This window comes from Marmota monax, unplaced genomic scaffold, assembly GCF_021218885.2.
Source record: "Marmota monax isolate L192 unplaced genomic scaffold, Marmota_monax_Labrador192_F-V1.1 WCK01_AAM20220418_F8-fsc00046, whole genome shotgun sequence".
In the NCBI taxonomy this organism is placed as follows: Eukaryota; Metazoa; Chordata; class Mammalia; order Rodentia; family Sciuridae; genus Marmota; species Marmota monax.
The window spans coordinates 13,803,539-13,822,911 of NW_026692486.1; the positions used below are offsets into that span (position 1 = coordinate 13,803,539).

General features: G+C 37.4%; 1 protein-coding gene across 2 annotated transcripts in view; it reads left to right on the forward strand.

Annotated features, from left to right (window-relative positions):
• Window positions 1-19,373, forward strand: part of LOC124092002 (guanylate-binding protein 3) — a 31,110-nt gene that overhangs the window by 1,425 nt on the left and 10,312 nt on the right. For both annotated transcript variants that reach the window (XM_046443299.2, XM_046443300.2), the window contains 7 exons: window positions 1,823-2,018; window positions 5,666-5,793; window positions 8,545-8,654; window positions 9,025-9,221; window positions 10,688-10,933; window positions 13,378-13,658; window positions 14,892-15,104. In XM_046443299.2, coding sequence (XP_046299255.1) covers window positions 1,829-2,018; window positions 5,666-5,793; window positions 8,545-8,654; window positions 9,025-9,221; window positions 10,688-10,933; window positions 13,378-13,658; window positions 14,892-15,104 — 1,365 coding nt within the window. In that variant the 5' untranslated portion in view covers window positions 1,823-1,828. The remainder of the gene's footprint in view (window positions 1-1,822; window positions 2,019-5,665; window positions 5,794-8,544; window positions 8,655-9,024; window positions 9,222-10,687; window positions 10,934-13,377; window positions 13,659-14,891; window positions 15,105-19,373) is intronic.

Genomic DNA, 19,373 nt, shown 5'->3' on the forward strand with positions numbered 1-19,373 from the left:
CTGATTTCCAAAGTGATTGTACTAATTTACTGTCCCACCAACAGTGTAAAAGTGCTCCTTTCTTTACACACCCTCTCCAGTATTTATTAGCATTTGTGTTCTTGATGACTGCCCATTCTGACTGGTATGAGATGAACTCTCAGTGTAGCTTTGATTTTCTTTTCCCTAATTAAAAACTATATTGACCACTTTTTCATGTATTCGTTAGCCATTTATATTTCTTCTTTTTAGAAGCGTCTGTTTGGATGATTTGCCCATTCATTAGTTAGGTTTTTTGTTTGTTTTTCAGTGTATATATTCTGGATGTTAATCTTCTGTTGGAAGATTAGCTAGGAAAGATTTTTTTCCCATTCTCTAGGTTCTTTCTTCACATTCTTAATTGTTTCCTTTTGTGGTCAGAGACTTTTAAATTTGATGTCATCCCATTAATTAACTCTTGGCCTTATTTCCTGAGCTTTAGGGGCCCTATTGAGAAAGTCATTGCTTGTGCCTGTATGCTGAAGTGTTGATCTTATGTTTTCTTATAGGAGTTACAGTTTTTGGTCTAATTCTTAGGTCTTTGGTGCATTTTCAGTTGATGTTTGTGCAATATGAGAGGAAAGGGTCTCGTTTCATTCTTCTACATGTGGATAATCAGTTATCTCAGTATCATTTGTTAAAAAGGCTGTCTTTTTCCCAGTTTGTGTTTTTTTTTAATATTTATTTTTAGTTTTTAGCGGACACAACATCTTTGTTTGTATGTGGTGCTGAGGATCGAACCTGGGCCGCACGCATGCCAGGCGCTACCGCTTGAGCCACATCCCCAGCCCCCCCCCCCCCCCCCCAGTTTATGTTTTTGGCATTGACATTTGTCAAGGATAAGATGACCATATCAGTGGGTGTTTGTTTCAGTGTCTTCTCTGTACATTGGTCAGTGTACCTGCTTCTATGCCATTAACATGCAATTTTTGTTATTATATCTCTAAGTATAATTTAAAGCAGGTATTGTGATGCTTCTAGCATTGCTTTATTTTTTCACTTGCTTACAATTGTTTTGACTACTCTGGATTTTTTATCTTCTAAATGAATTTTAGGACTATTTTTCTAGTTCTATGAGGAATAACATTGGTATTTTAATGGGATTTGCATTGAATCATATATCATTTTGGTAGTATGGCCATTTTCACAATATTCTTATAATTAATTAATTCTAATTATTCTAATTAATATTAAGCCTGTGGATCCATGAACATGGGAATTCTCTGTATCTTCTGGGTTTTCTTCAATTTCTTTCTTAAGTTTTCTATAGTTTTCATTATAGAGGTCTTTTACTTCCTTGGTTAGATTTACTCCAAAGTATTTTTTTAAGTTATTGTAAATAGGATTGTTGTCCTGATTTCTTCTTAGGCAGATTTATTATTATATATAGGAAATCTATTGATTTCTGTATATTAATTTTGTAACCTGCTACTTTGCCAAATATGTTTATTAGCTCTAGCAGTCTTTTGGTGGAATGTTTTGCATCTTCTAGGTATTAGATCATATGGTCTGCAAGCAGGAATAATTTGACTTCTTCCCTCCCCATTTTTATCCCTGGTATTTCTTTCTCTTGGCAGGCAACACTTTTTGAGTCCTTATTGGAAATAAAAGATAATGTATATAAGTCATCTATACCAGAACTTGACATGCTGGATAATGTTTTTTTCTTTTAAAAACATACAAAATGTAGAAAGTTAATATAAACATTCCACAAGCAGAGAACTGACATGAAAGTTCATGTCAATAGCCATCAGAGATGACATCAAGATCCTGGGATTCACTGAGTGGCTTTTCTGAGTTACAGGTGACCATGGCATCTGAATCTACCATGAAGTCCCCCATTTGTTTAGTGGAAAACTGGAATGAGCAACTGACAGTGAATTCAGAAGCCTTGAGGATTCTTGAAAAGATATGTCAACCTGTGGTGGTGGTGGCCATTGTAGGGACATATCGTACGGGGAAATCCTACCTCATGAATCAACTTGCAGGACAGAACCATGGTGAGTGTGGTCCTGGGGCAAGGGAAGTTGCTTCTAACCACAAATGGGACAAGTTGATCTCACTTTTTCTAGGATCATCTTAAGGAAGAGGCTAATCAATCCTTTCCACTAAGGAAAATGTCTAATTCTTACCAGCATATTTATAACCTCTCACCTATCCAAAATTATCTCATTCTTTTGTCCATTAATAAAGAGCTTCCCAATCTTATCAAAATATCTGCTTCACTGTTCTTCCTGATGCCATCCACTCTCATCTTCTCAGGGGCTGAGCTGTAGCAATCACTCCCTTTCCCCTATCTGAATCCTTTTGTCCAAGCAACATGGCCATTTGATGTAGCATGCAAATATAGTTAAGTATGTCCTTTAAAAAAATGGATGGGCAGAAGGATGCACAGTAGGATCTCTCTATATCCAATATCCAAATTGAGCTACCAGTCAATTTTTTTCTCTGTTTCATAGCAAATCTTTGACAAATTAACATGCTGCTCTCTTTGTTTAGTTTTTTTATATCATGCAAACTATAACAGAGTACAACATAGTTAATAAATATAAAGTGAACAATTATATAATCACTATGTACATCAGGAAATAAAACCTAACCAACATTCAAAAGCCCAAATCATGTCCTCTCATACTCTCACCAAAGCTCATCCATATTTGGGTTTTCAGGGGACACTCTACTCTTGCTTCTAAATAATGTTTCTATAGTCTATTATTCAGTCTACAAAATATCTTAGTTCAACTTTGTTTTGACTTTTATGTAAAAGGGACTGTGGCATATGTATCATTGTGTGTCTTGCTTATTTTGCTCAACAAGAAGTTTATGAGCATCCTCTGTTTGTCACACATATCTGTAATTTATTTGTTTTCAGTACTTTAGAGTATGCTTGTACCAGTTTATTTATCCATTAGTTGTTGATGAGCACTGGTGTTAGTTCCAGGTTTTATCTTTAATGAATAAGGTAGTTATAAATATTCTTATATTTATATCCTGGTGTGCACATGTACAAAAACTTCTCCTGTGCCTTATATCCAGAAGTGGAATTTCTGGATCGCAGTTTCCATATATGTCTTCATACTTTTGTGCCATTTACATTCTTTTTCTTAGGTTTCCACACATCCTGAAAATAATTGGTAACACAAGACAAACTCTTAACTCTTACTGATCTATGAACTGGATAGTTGTATGTTGTCTATCTCACTATAAATACAGGCAAGCACCTGGACATTTATATTTCCTATTGTGTGAACTTGTTCACAAAAGTCAGTCTTCTAATCTCTGGGGTCCCCCCACCACCCTCTATCTGACTCTCCCTCCACCCCTCCTTCCTCCCCTCCCTTGTTCTGTTTTTCCACCTCTCTCCCTTCCTTCCATTTTCCCTCTCTCTTTTGGCCATTCTTCCATTGTGGCCTAAACAAAGCATTTTGTCTTCCTCATTCTTTTATATTCTTTTATTCTATAGTTTTCATTATAGAGGTCTTTTACTTCCTCGGTTAGATTTACTCCAAAGTTTTTGGTTTTTTTTTAGGTTATTGTAAATGGGATTGTTGTCCTCATTTCATCAATCAAGGGAAGACACTTTTTTTCTTTCCTGAAACAAACAAATTAATAAGCCATATTTTGAGGGATGAAAGAGTTGAGACCTAAGAGACAGATAATAGAAAGGAAGTTTCAGCAGCATTGTTCTTATTTTCTACTCAAGATAACATCAAGTGGATTGGGGCTGTGGCTTAGCGACAGGGTGCTTACCTACCATGTGTGAGGCACTGGGTTCAATCCTCAGCACTACATAAAAATAAAATAAATAAAATAAAGGCATTCTGTCCATCTAACAACAACAACAACAACAACAACAACAACAACAACAACAATAACAACAACATCAGGCAACAATGATATCATTTCCAATGCTCTGCTAAGGGAATTTATGGTTCCAAAGTACTTTAAACATCTCAACTGTGACTCTCCAACCTTCCACATCATAGTGTCATAGTAATAACAGAAAGAAATTGATTCACTTCCAGTCAAGATTCATAAGCAAAACCAGGCCACTATTTCCCTCTTTGTGGATGACTCATTTTCCTTTTATTATACCTTGGATTCTTGAGAATGATGATTTCTCACCACACTTTGTCCTCTCTAAAGATGGGAGCACTGGGAGTTAGGCTTACTCCATACCAATCAGAAATCAGATGCTACCATCTATAAGAAATTGTAGACTTCCTACCTATTTATGGAACTCACAGAGGCTGTGGAAATGGGATGCCCCAGGTCATGCTGAAACAATCCTCTAGTAATTTTGTCACTTCCTTTCTATTCCCAGTTGAAGGAAGGAAGCATTACTGTATGCAGGTGGTCAAAGTCTTGGACTGCTGGACAGGTCGTATCAGCCACTGGTTCCAGGACTAGTCTTCAAATCCTTTCTCTCATGAGATTAACTCTTTGGAAAGAAAGTCAACAGGTGTCACAGATCTTTCCTGCTTTCCCTTCATTTATATCCTCCTGATGGGGCAACGAAGCAGAGTTCATAGGAGAAAGAAAAAAAAAAACTCAATAGGGAGAAAGGGGGAGAGGAAACTTGCAAAAGCTAATGTTTCAGTACAGTACAGGTCTTTGCAGGCCACAGCTGACCAAATTATTATCTTTCCACCACTATAAGAAATACCTGAGATAATTAAACTGATGGAGATAAAATGTTGACTCATAGTTGTGGAGGTTTCATGATTGATTTGCCCTGATGCTTTGGGCCTGTGGTTAGGGAGCATATCATGGCAAGTAGCTTATGGAAAAGCAAGAGTCTGCTCACCTCATGGCAAAACAAAGAGGAAACAAAAGGAAAGAAGGAAGAGATCAGGATCCCACAATCCCCTTCAAGGGCACTGCTTCCCCTACCCCCAATAATGTGAAGTCCTCCCACAAGGCCCCACCTGTTAAAAATTCCTCCCAATAATGTCAAACCGGGGATCAAGACTTAAACACTTGGGTCTTTGGAGACATTCTAGATCCAACCTATAGCGCCCATTCACAGGGTAATTGAGCATTGAATGGAGGAACTATTTCCAAGGTCAGAGTATAGGTAGAGGAATCCAGCCAGGTGTGATAAAGCATCTGGTGAGTGGCAGTAGCAGTAGCCTCTGGTACACTGTTGAGGTGAGCTTAGAGTGGATGCCATGGCGTGGCAAAGAGAAGAACTATTGGATGGACCTACAGGAAAGGAACAGTGACCTGAGGTAGAGGAACAAGCCCCTGGGACACTGTGGCCCAGCACAATGGAAGCTGGAGGAACACATGCCTGCCTTCTGGTCTCCCACTGGTGTTTCCAACTGGTTGAACTCAGCCTGCAGCCAGAGGACACTGCAGCTCTTCCTGGTCAGATAAAAATACATAGGATGACAGCACAGGATGATAGATTTTACACTAATTCTTAAGGTGAAATAATTCAAGCACTTGAAAGCATAATGTGAATTTGGGGCATGAAGTGTTTTTTGAGAAAGATAGACAACACGTGGATTATTTATCCTTGTGAAATACTGGCAAACACTATGCTTGCTCGACACTGTACATTCCTACAGATTTAACCACTGGAACCCCAGACAGCTTTACCTCTCAGCTTCACTCTATGTTGCCTTCTCCTCTTCCCTCACAGGCTTCCCCCTGGGATCCACAGTGAGGGCTGAGACCAAGGGCATCTGGATGTGGTGTGTGCCCCACCCCAGCAAGCCAAACCACACCCTGGTCCTCCTGGACACTGAGGGCCTGGGTGACGTGGAAAAGGTGAGGCAGAGAATGTGCTGTACTCTTTATTCATGTGCCATTCAATTGGTCACCTCAGTTTGACTATCATGTCATATTCCTGTACTTGCAATTCAATTAGGAATAAGGAGGCTAAATTCCATTTCCTCAAACTTCCCTAAGCAACCTAAAATACCGTGGTTGTTTGAGTCAGTTTTTTTCGCTGTTGTGAAAAAAATACCTGACAACAACAATTTTAGGAGGAAAAGTTTATCTGGGGACTCACAATTTCAGAGGCCTCACTCCATAAACAGCCAGCTCCATTCCTCAGAGCTGGAGGTGAGGCAGAACACCATGTTCAAGATGTGGCAGAGGGAAGTGGCTCACAGGATGAGCAGGAAACAGAGAAAGAGACTCCACTCTTCAAATACAAATTTGCACACACCCCCAGGGATCCACCGCCTACAACCACAACCTACCCATCTTCAATTACCACTCAGTTATCCATCAGGGGATTAATTCACTGATTGGTTAAGATTCTCATAACCTAATCATTTCTTTCTTTCTTTTTAACTTTAAAGAAGTAATAATTTTCTTTCAAAAACACAAAAACTTCATATTCAAAAATCAGGTTAATTCTAACACATCTTATTCTCAAAAAACTTGTATCATGAAAGATAAACTGAACCTCTCTATATTTTATATCTCTCTGAGAGAATATAAACGGGCTTTATGTTGTTGTTACTGTGGTTTTTCCAATACTGGGACTAAACCCAGGGGTGTTTTACCACTGAGCTACAGCCCCAGTTCTTCTAATTTTTTTTTGATTGTTATTTGCTCTTTTTAGTTATATATGACAGTAGACTGTATGTGAACATACTAGATATACATGGAGTGTAACTTCCCATTTTTGTGGTTGTCCATGATGTGGAGTTATACTGCTCATGTATTCATACAGGAACATAGAAAAGTTATGTCTGTCCACTCTGCCCTCCCCCACCTCAGCATGTGCACATTAGAGAGAATATTAGGCCTTTGATAACCCAATCATATTTCCTTTGAACCTTCTTGCATTATTTCACACATAAGCTTTTGGGGAACACCCCATATCCAAACCATTACTTCGGTAAATTAGGACAGATCTTTTATTTTTAATACTGAGATGTGCAATTTAATTTAATAAATATACATTAAATAGCTGAAGTCCAGGGCTCTGTGCTAAGTACTATAAATATATCACTTAATAAGGTAAAGACTTAGAGCCTGGTTGTAGAGACAAGAAATATGGAATGAAATCAGTAGAAGGAAAGAAATGCAAAAAGTGGGAAACTGATCCAGCCATGAGAGTTAGGGAAAGCTTCCTGAAGAAAGCTCTCACCTGTGGGGTCAATGGGTTTGGTACCTTTATAGGTAGAGGCCATGAAAATAGCCTTTTGTTGAAGGAATCCATTTTAATAATCTTCAGTTTTATCATTAAGATTTTGGTCCAGGTCTCTGAGCTCCGGATGAAATTTTCACCATCTAAAAGCATGAGTTAGACCCAACAAAAATATAGCAAATGGTAAAATTTTAGATAATTCATCTTTACATTATTAGTTGCAATCAGTCTTTTCTCCTAATTTGTATTAGTTTGAATCTCATTGATTTGTAATATGTTGTAGTTTGCATAAAACCCTTTCTTTATATCTAATTGCAATTTTCAAGAGAATAAAACATAACCCGAAGGCAGCAAAACCGATGGCTGATGTTAGAACTTGTAACAGGATCTGGATCTATTTCAAAGCCTTTTAAGTCTTGCTGTTATCTCATTTCAGGCCTCTTTTCACTCTGGCCTGCACATTCACTGCTTCAGTGAAATAAAAGAAACTTGTGTTCTAACCAGTGAGACTTGCTGCTGCTGGTCCTTCCACTTGCTGGACCCCTGCATCTCCACAAGTCTATATTCTATCAGCTCTTTAAACCTCAGCTGATGACTTCTTGCTCTGAATTCCCAGAGCAATTATTCACATTCATGGGCCTCTCCACTCTGCTATTTTCTTTTCCTTTTTCTTTTTAAATAACTTTGGTTTCCTCTCCTCACAGATTATCATTTGAGCTGTGTTTATATGTTGTTACATGTAACTTTGCCTTCATAAGGTGATATTCCTATGAGCAGGGACTATCATATGGAAACTTTGTATCTACAAAAATCAAATGCAGGTCTGGCATTTTGTCAGATGTCGAAAAAAGGGTTGTTGAACTTAATTGGATAGTGCTTGCATCCTTAGTATAACCATGATTATGATGAAATTTGTAATAACAATTGCCCACATATTACGGGACATCTACTATGTTCTAGGCATTTTTTAAACTATTTTATGCACACTGAGAATGACCTTCATTTGCCTTCATAGCTAAACAAACTAATATTCTGAGAGGGATCAATATAAATATCAATAAAGAGATTTGAATTTAGCATTATCTTATAATTTTGTTATTTCCCCTATATTCAGAAATAGTATAGCTAAAAGAAGGAATGAAGCCAAGAGCGGTGGTGCAGGCCGTAATCTCAGTACTGGGGAGGCTGAGGCGGGAGGATGGTGAGTTCAAAGCCAGCCATAACCAAAGCAAGGTGCTAAGACCCTGTCTCTAAATAAAATTCAAAATAGGGCTGGGGATGTGGCTCAGTGGTCGAGTGCCCCTGAGTTCAATCCCTAGTACCCTCTCCCACACAAAAAAGAAGGAATGAAAAACTACATAAATGATGGAATGAAGAGTGGACTACTAAATTCTTTGTTCCCATGTGATTTCTAGGGTGACCCTAAGAATGACTCCTGGATCTTTGCCCTGGCCGTGCTTCTCAGCAGCACATTTGTCTACAACAGCATGGGCATCATCGACCAACGTGCCCTGGAACAGCTACAGTATCCTTCCAAGAACCAAACAACTATGTCTCATTGAGGTTAAGAGAATGGCAACTCAGGCTGTTTCTTCTTTCTTCTAACTTAATTGTCTTGATTGAGTAAGAATGGACATGGGGTGCCAGGGTTGTGGCTCAGTGGTAGAGTGCTTGCCTAGCATGTGTGAGGCACTGGGTTTGATCCCGGGCACCACATAAAAATAAACAAGCAAAAAACAAACAAATAAATAAATTAAGGGTATTGTGTCCATCTACAACTAAAAATATATATATTAATAAAGAATGGACATGGGGAGAAAAGAATATTTATAAGACTTGTTTCTAAGGGAGATCTGAAAATTGTGGTGCTTCTCATTCCTTAGCTAGGATCACAGCTATGTGACTGAACTAACACATCTAATCAGGGCAAAATCTGACCCCACACCAGATGAAGTAGGGGACTCCTCTGAGTTTGTAAGTTTCTTTCCAGACTTTGTTTGGACTGTTCGAGATTTCACACTGGAACTGAAGTTGGATGGACACCCCATCACAGAAGATGAGTACCTGGAGAATGCTTTGAAGCTGATTTCAGGTATCCGAGGGTGGCCTTGGTGTGGGGAGGTTCAATAAGGAAGTGGGATTAACTAAGCCCTGTCTTTTAGTGCTTGATATACCTGTTTATTTGCGAATGGATTGAGGCCCTTGCTAATGATGATTGATGATTGACAAGTGACCATGATTTTTATATTTATTTTATAAAAATCTTCAGAGGCCCAAATTTAAATTCACTAAGGAAATTTAGGCCTCATTGTTGCACCCATGTATGTTAGAACAATAGTACAATGAAAAATAATGAGGATTACAGTCAATGCTACCACTTCTAAGGCTCATATATTACTTATGAAGTGTTACTGCTTCTTCTATTTTGAGGAAAAGAGTTTATCACACTAGATATGAGTAAACCTAGAATCACAGGAAATATAAGGAATTACTTTTAAAAATATTTCACTCATTATACTAAAGTAGATGGTTACATCCTTCAGAGAAAAGATGTTTGTATAATGAATCATTCATGGGTGGAGGGGGAAGCAACACATAATTCCAGGAATACTGTCTAACCTTTCATTTTACCTTTTTGAAAACATCACCTTATTTATCCCACAGACTTATATGGTATCATGTTACTATTACAAATGTAATCACATGGAGTATATTTAACAGAGTAGATAAGTACTGGTACTTATCAATACCCATGTGTATTCATTCTTTAAATTAACATCTATTTGAACAGCTGACTTATGCCACAGAATATCTGTGAGACAAACTCAAGTCCAAAATAATCCGATATCAAGAAGTACACATTAAATTGAAATTCACTTTAATGCAGTTTTCTGCTGAAGGAATTTCTAAACATAATTATGGTGTGTGGATTCGGGGCTTTGATTGAGAAACATTTTTCTCTACAGTTCTGGGTATCATCTGTCCTCCCAGCAACATCTGTCCTTATTTCTAGCATTACTTTAGTGAAGAGCCTACATCTTCTTTATGACATGGGACTACAATATCAGAAAAGTCTTTCTGACAATTTTTGTGATTAATCAGTCATTTCAAACTTTTAATAAATACTTTACAGTGGGTTTACCACTACACAAGGGTTAAGGAGACCATTTACAAGTTTCTCCATTTGAGATGAGTATCTCTTCTTTCTCTCCAAAAATACTTCCTTGACTCTGAGCTCTGATAAAAAAAAATGGATGTTCAAGTTAGCATAACACTGCTTTCTATGATTGAATAAAGATAAACAGGCTTGGGCTGGGGCTACAGCTCAGTGGCATAGTGCTTGCCTTGCATGTGTGAGGCACTGGGTTCAATCCTCAGCACCACATAAAAATAAAACAAAAAATAAAGACATGCTGTCCATCTACAACTACAAAAAAAAAAAAATTAAAAAAGAAAAGATCAACAGGCTTGAGAATTACATTTAGACAAAGATTCATAGAAAAATCTCAATCTCTTTGCCTGAAGGCTTATCTCCTGAATCAGTGTTCTTTTTTATAGGAAACAATAAAAAAATCCAAAAATCCAATAACTCTAGAGAGAGAATCAGATGTTTCTTTCCAAAACGAAAGTGCTTTGTCTTTGACCGGCCTACAAATGACAGAAGCCTGTTATCTCACATTGATAAAGTTCCACAAAACCAGCTGGAAAAGAATTTTCAGGTGCAATCAAAGAACTTCTGTTCCTATGTCTTCACCAATGCGAAGACCAAGACCCTGAGAGGGGGAATCATTGTCACTGGAAATCGTGAGTTTCTGTTGTCCCAGTGCGTGTCTCTGGGGGGTTCAGTATGTATGATAACACTGTGATTCTTTTGTGAGTTTGTCAGTAATTCTGTTTGCTTTTGTAAGAAATGTGCAGAAGCAGGCATTCATGCCACACTCAGAAATGCATTTTCCTAGCCACTAGACCACCAGGGAGCCTTATAGTTGATAAAGGGGCTAAAAGCATGCAATGGAGGAAGGATAGCATCTTCAACAAATGGTGCTGGGAAAACTGGAAATCCATATGCAACAAAATGAAACTGAATCCCTTTCTCTCGCCATGCACAAAAGTTAATTCAAAATGGATCAAGGAGCTTGATATCAAATCAGAGACATGGCGTCTAATAGAAGAAAAAGTTGGCTACGATCTACATACTGTGGGGTCGGGCTCCAAATTCCTCAATAGGACACCCATAGCACAAAAGTTAATAACTATAATCAACAAATGGGACTTACTCAAACTAAAAAGTGTTTTCTCAGCAAAAGAAACAATAAGAGAGGTAAATAGGGAGCCTACATCCCGGGAACAAATCTTTACTCCTCACACTTCAGATAGAGCCCTAATATCTAGAGTATACAAAGAACTCAAAAAATTAGACAATAAGATAACAAATAACCCAATCAACAAATGGGCCAAGGACCTGAACAGACACTTCTCAGAGGGGGACATACAATCAATCAACAAGTACATGAAAAAATGCTCACCATCTCTAGCAGTCAGAGAAATGCAAATCAAAACCACCCTAAGATACCATCTCACTCCAGTAAGATTGGCAGCCATTATGAAGTCAAACAACAAGTGCTGGCGAGGATGTGGGGAAAAGGGTACACTTGTACATTGCTGGTGGGACTGCAAATTGGTGCAGCCAATTTGGAAAGCAGTATGGAGATTTCTTGAAAAGCTGGGAATGGAGCCACCATTTGACCCAGCTATTCCCCTTCTTGGTCTATTCCCTAAAGACCTAAAAAGAGCATGCTACAGGGACACTGCTACATCGATGTTCATAGCAGCACAATTCACAATAGCAAGACTGTGGAACCAACCTAGATGCCCTTCAATAGATGAATGGATAAAAAAAATGTGGAATTTATACACAATGGAGTATTACTCTGCATTAAAAAATGACAAAATCATAGAATTTGCAGGGAAATGGATGGCATTAGAGCAGATTATGCTAAGTGAAGCTAGCCAATCCCTAAAAAACAAATGCCAAATGTCTTCTTTGATATAAGGAGCGTAACTAAGAACAGAGTACGGACGAAGAGCATGAGAAGAAGATTAACATTAAACTGGGATGAGAGGTGGGAGGGAAAGGGAGAGAGAAGGGAAATTGAATGGAAATGGAAGGAGACCCTCAGGGTTATACAAAATTTCATACAAGAGGAAGTGAGGGGAAAGGGGAAATAATACAAGGGGGAGAAATGAATGACAGTAGAGGGGGTAGAGAGAGAAGAGGGGAGGGTAGGGGAGGGGGGATAGTAGAGGATAGGAAAGGCAGCAGAATACAACAGACACTAGTATGGCAATATGTAAATCAATGGATGTGTAACTGATATGATTCTGCAATTTGTATACGGGGTAAAAATGGGAGTTCATAACCCACTTGAATCAAAGTGTGAAATATGATATATCAAGAACTATGTAATGTTTTGAACAACCAACAATAAAAAATTAAAAAAAAAAAGAAATGCATTTTCCTTAAAGTTTTCATATCTGAGGACTTGTTGAAGTCTAACACATCTCACAAAATGAGCACCCTAAGGAAGTATACTCATCAGAAGCTACTACTAAGGAGAGAAATCTGCAAGTAGAGGGAAAGTCCCATAGGATTGAATATATCCCTGTGAGAATATACAAGATATTTTATGAGTTGAAACTAGTCAGAAAAGAATCAGCAGGTCATGAGTCCCAGGCCAGCTCAGTGTGTTTGAGAAACAAATTTAAACAGCACTGGTTTCAGGAGCATGTGTTCCAAGCAATCATGAAGTCTCGATGTGGGCCTATGTTTGTTTCCAAACTCTATGTTGCTTTCTGTAAATTTTTGATAATATTTTTTACAAGGAAACTTTCATTTTTATTTTAAATCAAGACTCACAAATTATGTAATTTACTTTATGATAGACTCTTTTACTTTATTTAAATAGGAAAGTATTTTTCTAGGAAACACTAAAAACCTCTTGGTTGCAATTAGTAATTACTTAATGAGGTAATGTGAGAACTATAAAAGAAGGAGTGTATAGGAAAAACAGTGTTATTAAATTGTGATTAATTCAGAGAGGAGATAACCAAGGAAGAACAAGAAAAAAGTACAGAAGGAAAAGAAGAAAACATTGAGATAAACAGAGTGTTTGTTGTTATTGTAAAGACAATGCTTAAAGTCTGTAAAAATGATGGGTAAGACTTCCCACGTATTCCCTGTCACTTAGGGTTGGGGACTCTGGTGGAAACCTACGTGAATGCCATCAACAAAGGAACCATTCCTTGCTTGGAGAATGCAGTGACCACTCTGGCCCAGCGTGAGAACTCAGCAGCTGTGCAGAAGGCAGCCAACCACTACAGTGAGCAGATGGCCCAGCGGGTGCAGTTCCCCACAGACACACTCCAGGAGCTGCTGGAGGTGCACACAGCCTGTGAGAAGGAAGCCATCGAAGTCTTCATGGAGCACTCCTTCAAGGACGACAATCATGAGTTCCAGAAGAAGCTTATTGTAATTGAATTTTTATTCATCCTTCCTTATTCCTCTCCTTCTGGAATGAGACTTGACTCCATATTTTTGATTCCAGAGTTTGCATCATTCTCATCATTGAAAGAACCTATTTTACTTATTTGTATTTATTTATTTAATTATTTTTGTGGGCAACAGGGCTCTTCAGGATACTGTTCACCCTTAATTTAGTATTGCTGCAAGACAAATTATCCAGTGATTAGCAGCTTAACACAATAAGAATGTCTTAGCTCATAGTCAGATCTTTGCACAGACTGCTCTGCTCAGTGCACCATCCATGGAAAACAAGGAGTGACTTGACCTTAGTTCTCATGTTGGTGCTCTGGGGAAGCCTTCTCCACTTTCAAGCAATGAAATGCTTCTGTAGTCTCTCTGATTTCCTCTATGCCACAGTCAGAGAAAATTGCTTTTAAAAGCTTATATGATTAGGTGATGCCCAATGGAGTACTCTCAATTTTTTAAAGTTAACCTGTGCTATGTAACATGATCATAGGATTAATATTCATCACATTCACAGTCCCAGGGACAAGGCAGGGTGTGGACACCAAGGGAGAAAACTGTCAGGGACTGCCTAATTCTGCACCTTCACTGGAAGTTTGTCCTTCAGTCGATCTGGAACTGACACAACAGTATAAAAAATCTTAGAGAAAATCCACTGGATTTTACTTTACAAGAACCAGCAAACAGTCAATAAATCAATAAATCTATCCCTGTATCCTCCCACATTCAAACCCTCACTGAAAGAATTTATGAAGGTTTCAAAATTCTGTTCAGAATACACTCAATTCATTCCTTCAGAATTGTTTGCCATGGATATAATTTCAACCACAGAAATCCACATTCCCTCACAAATTTACTTTTTATTAGTGACTATCCTCATCATCCTCTTCCTTCCCCTCCTTCTAAAAATTTACTTGTTATTAGTGACTATTAGGGTTTGTGCTCACTGTTAATATCGTAGCTAAATAAACCACCAACATCATGTCTTCCATCTCCATTGTTTTACAGAGATAGAACTTAACCACAGGGGCATTAAAGCAATTTTCAGTCGCACAGAGAATTGATCAAACCTGCAATCAATGGAAGCATATCTCCCAACCCGTTTCCATGTCTTAGACCACTCTGAGGCTGTCAGAAGGCTTCTTCTGAGTATCCCCACTAGACCTTCCTTCTAACAACTTCTTATTATTTTACTTCCCTACATTTTCCTTCCAGGAAACCACAGAGAGAAAGAAGGAAGCTCTCTTGCTGCGGAATGAAGAGGCATCTGTCAAATACTGCCAGGCTCAGCTGGAGCAGCTTTCAGAGGCCCTGATGCAAAGCATCTCAAGAGGAGCATTCTCTGTTCCTGGAGGCCACAGGCTCTACTTAGAAGCAAAGAAGAAGGTGGAATTTGACTACAAGCTAGTGCCCAGGAAAGGAGTGAAGGTGAGGAATAAGGAGATAGGGGTGGCCAACAGAGTGTGGTCACAGGGTTGGTGTTGCTACGTCTCAAACTCTATGCTCACAGCACTATTTGTGAAACAAAGACAGAGAATGGCAATATAATGACATTTATAACATTTTATATGCACTATTCATTAGACACTCTTAAATAAACTGAAAATAGTTCTTCTGAAAGAGAATTTGCAACTAGGAATTCAGGTAAAACTAACCATTTCTTTTATTTTTCAAAAAGTATATATATATGTATATATTTGTTTGTGCCAAGTAAGTAGGTATAATATAAAAGGAAATAACCTTGTTTTTATGAAGTGTATCATACCTCAAATGGGTAAGATAATATTCAATTGGATATGGTGGATTAATACTATATGTTGATGGTAACTGGTATGTGCCGATAGTAACATTGTGGATGATGAGGAGCAGTTGTTAACAGACATTGAACATTCACGTCCTACACCAGGTACAGTTCCAGATTATTTTCTTGCATTACCAATTTAATTCTGAGACTCATGGAAACTAGGTACTACTTTCTTCTATATTTATGCAGTAAAGAATTGTAATGCATGAGGATCTAATAAGTGGCTGAAGATCATACAGCCAGTCAGTGACAGAGCTGATAGGGCAGCCTTTAGAAGCTCAGGATTCTTTTCTTCTTTTGAAAATCCTCCTGCTGTTTTCCATGATGGCTGCAGCACTTCACATCCCCCCAGCTGTTCTACAAGGCTCCCTTTTCTCCACATCCTCAGCAACTTCTGTTCTCCTTTGTCTTATTGATAATAGCCATCCTCACAGATGGGCTGGGATCTCATTGTGGTTTTCATTTGTGTTTTACTGGTATTAATGATGTTGAGCAGTTTTACAATCATCTATTTGATGTTTTAATTTCTTCTTTTGAAAAACATCCATTCAGATCCTTTCCCCATTTTTTAATCAGGCTATGTATTTTTTAATTTTATTTTTTATTTTAATTTGTTGTATATAACTGCAGAATGCATTACAGTTCATATTACACATATAGAGCACAATTTTTCGTATCTCTAGTTGTATACAAAGTACATTCACACCATTCGTGTTTTCATACATGAATTTAGGGTAATGATATCCATCTCATTCCACCATATTTCCTACCCCCATGTGCCCTCCTTTCCCCTCCCACCCCTTTACCCTATCTAGAGTTCATCTAATCCTCCCTTGCTCCCACTCCCAATGCCACTATGAATCAACTTCCTTATGTCAGAGAGAACATTTGGCATTTGTTTTTTTGGGTTTGGCTAACTTCACTTAGCATTATATTCTTCAACATCATCCATTTGCATACAAATGTCATGATTTTATTCTCTTTTATTGCTGAGTAATATTCCATTTGTATATATACCACGTTTTCTTTATCCATTTATCTACTGAAAGGCATCTAGATTGGTTCCACAGGTTAGTTATTGTGAATTGTGCTGCTATAAACATTGATGTGGCTATGTCCCTGTAGTATGCTGTTTTTAAGTCCTTTGGATATAGACTGAGGAGTGGGATAGCTGGGTCCATTGGTGGTTCCATTCCAAGTTTTCCAAGGAATCTCCATACTGCTTTCCATATTGGCTGCACCATTTTTCAGTCCCACCGGCAGTGTATGAGTGTGCCTTTCCCCCGACATCCTCGCCAACACTTACTGTTGTTTGTATTCTTGATAGCTGCCATTCTGACTGGAGTGAGATGAAATCTTAAGTAGCTTTGATTTGCATTTCTCTAATTGCTAGAGAGTTGAACATTTTTTCACATATTTGTTAATTGATTGTATATCATCTTCTGAGAAGTGTCTGTTCAGTTCCTTTGCCCCTTTATTGACTGGGTTATTTGTTTTTTTGTGTGTGTTTAGCTTTTTGAGTTCTTTATATACCCTAGAGTTTAGTGCTCTATCTGAATTGTAAGCGGTAAAAATTTACTCCCAAGCTTAGGCTCTGTATTCACCTCACTGATTGTTTCTTTTGCTGAAAAGAAGCTTTTTTCTGTTTGAATCCATCCCATTATTAATTCTTGATTTTAATTTTTCTGTAATAGGACTCTTATTAAGGAGTAGGGGCCTAATTCAATATGATGGAGGTGTGGGTGTACTTTTTTTTCTATTAGATGCAGGGTCTCTGGTTTAATTTCTAGGTACTTGATCCACTTTGAGTTGAGTTGTGTGCATGGTGAGAGATAGGGGTTTAATTTCATTTTGTTACATATGGATTTCCAGTTTTCCCAGCACCAGTTGTTGAAGAGGCTATCTTTTCTCCAATGTATGTTTTTGGCACCTTTGTCTAATATAAGATAATTGTAATTATGTGAGTTAGTCTCTGTGTCCTCTATTCTGTACCATTGGTCTACAAGTCTATTTTGGTGCCAATACCATACTGTTTTTGTTAGTCTTGCTCTGTAGTATAGTTTAAGGTCTGGTATAGTGATGTCACCTGCTTCACTCTTCTTACAAAGGATTGCTTTAGCTATTCTGGGTCTCTTATTTTTCCAGATGAATTTCATGATGGCTTTTTCTATTTCTATGAGGAATGTCATTGGGATTTTGATTGGAATTGCACTAAATCTGTATGATGCTTTTGGTAGTATGGTCATTTCGACAATACTAATTCTACCTATCCAAGAACAAGGACGATCTTTCTATCTTCTAAGATCTTCTTTAATTTTTTTCTTTAATGTTCTGTAATTTTGGTTGTAAAGGTCTTTCACCTCTTTTGTGAGGCTGATTCCCAAGTATTTTTTTTGGAGGCTATTGTAAATGGGGTACTTTTCCCTCTTTCTGTTTCAGAGGCTTTATCACTGATGTACAGAAATGCCTTTGATTTATGGGTGTTGAGTTTTTATCCTGCTACTTTGCTGAATTCATTTACTAGTTTTAGAAGTTTTCTGATAGAATTTTTGAATCTTCTAGGTATAGAATTATATCATTGGCAAATAGTGCTAATTTGAGTTCTTCTTTTCCTATATGTATCCCTTTAATTTCTTTAGTCTGTCTAATTGCTTTGGTCAGTTTTTTAAGAACTCTGTTAAATATAAGACAGCATCCCTGTCTTTTTCCTGTTTTTAGAGGGAATGTTTTCAATTTTTCTCCATTTAGAATGATATTTGCTTGGGGCTTAGCATAGATAGCTTTTACAATGTTGAGATATTTCCTGTTATCCCTAGTTTTTCTAGTGTTTTGAACATGAATGGGTGCTGTATTTTGTTGGATGCTTTTTCTTTATCTGTTGAGATGATCATATGGTTCTTATCTTTAAGTCTATTGATGTGATGGATTACATTTATTGATTTCCTTATGTTGAACCAACCTTGCATCCCTGGGATAAATCCCACTTGATTATGGTGCACTAACTTTTTAATATGTTTTTTATTTGATTTGTCAGAATTTTATTGAGAAATTTTGCATCTATTTTCATTAGAAATATTGATCTGAAGTTTTCCTTCTTTGATGTGTCTTTGCCTATTTTGGAATCAGGGTGATATTGGCCTCATAGAATGAGTTTGGAGGTATTCCCTCTTTCTATTTCCTGAAATAAACTGAAGAGTATTGGTATTAGTTTTTCTTTAAAGGTCTTGAAGAACTCGGCTATGTATCCATCTGGTCCTGGACTTTTCTTGGTTGGTAGGCTTCTGATGGTATCTTCTATTTCATCAAACTTGAAATAGATCTATTTATATTGTGTATATCATCTTGATCCAATTTAGGCAAATCATGTGACTCTAGAAATTTCTCAATGCCTTTGATATTTTCTATTTTACCGGAGTACAAATTTTCATAATAATTTCTAATTATCTTCTTATTTCTGTAGTGTCTGTGTGATATTTCCTTTTTCATCACATATATTAGTAATTACATTGAGTTTTCTCTTTCCTTTGTTAGCATGGCTAAGTGTTTGTCAACTTTATTTTTTCAGAGAACCAACTTTTTGTTTTGTCAATTTTTAAAATTGTTTCTATTGTTTCAATTTCATTGAATTGAGCTCTGATTTTAATTATTTCCTGTCTTCTACTGCTTTGGGTTTTGATTTGTTCTTCTTTTTTAGGGCTTTGAAATGTAATGTTAAGTCATTTATTTGTTGAATTTTTCTTCCTTTATGGAATGAACTCCATGCAATGGACTTTTCTTTTAGTATGGCCTTCATATTGTCCCAGAGATTTTGATATGTTGTATCTATGTTTTCATTCATCTCTAAGAATTTTTTAGTCTTCTCCTGGATATCTATTACAAACCATTGTTCATTC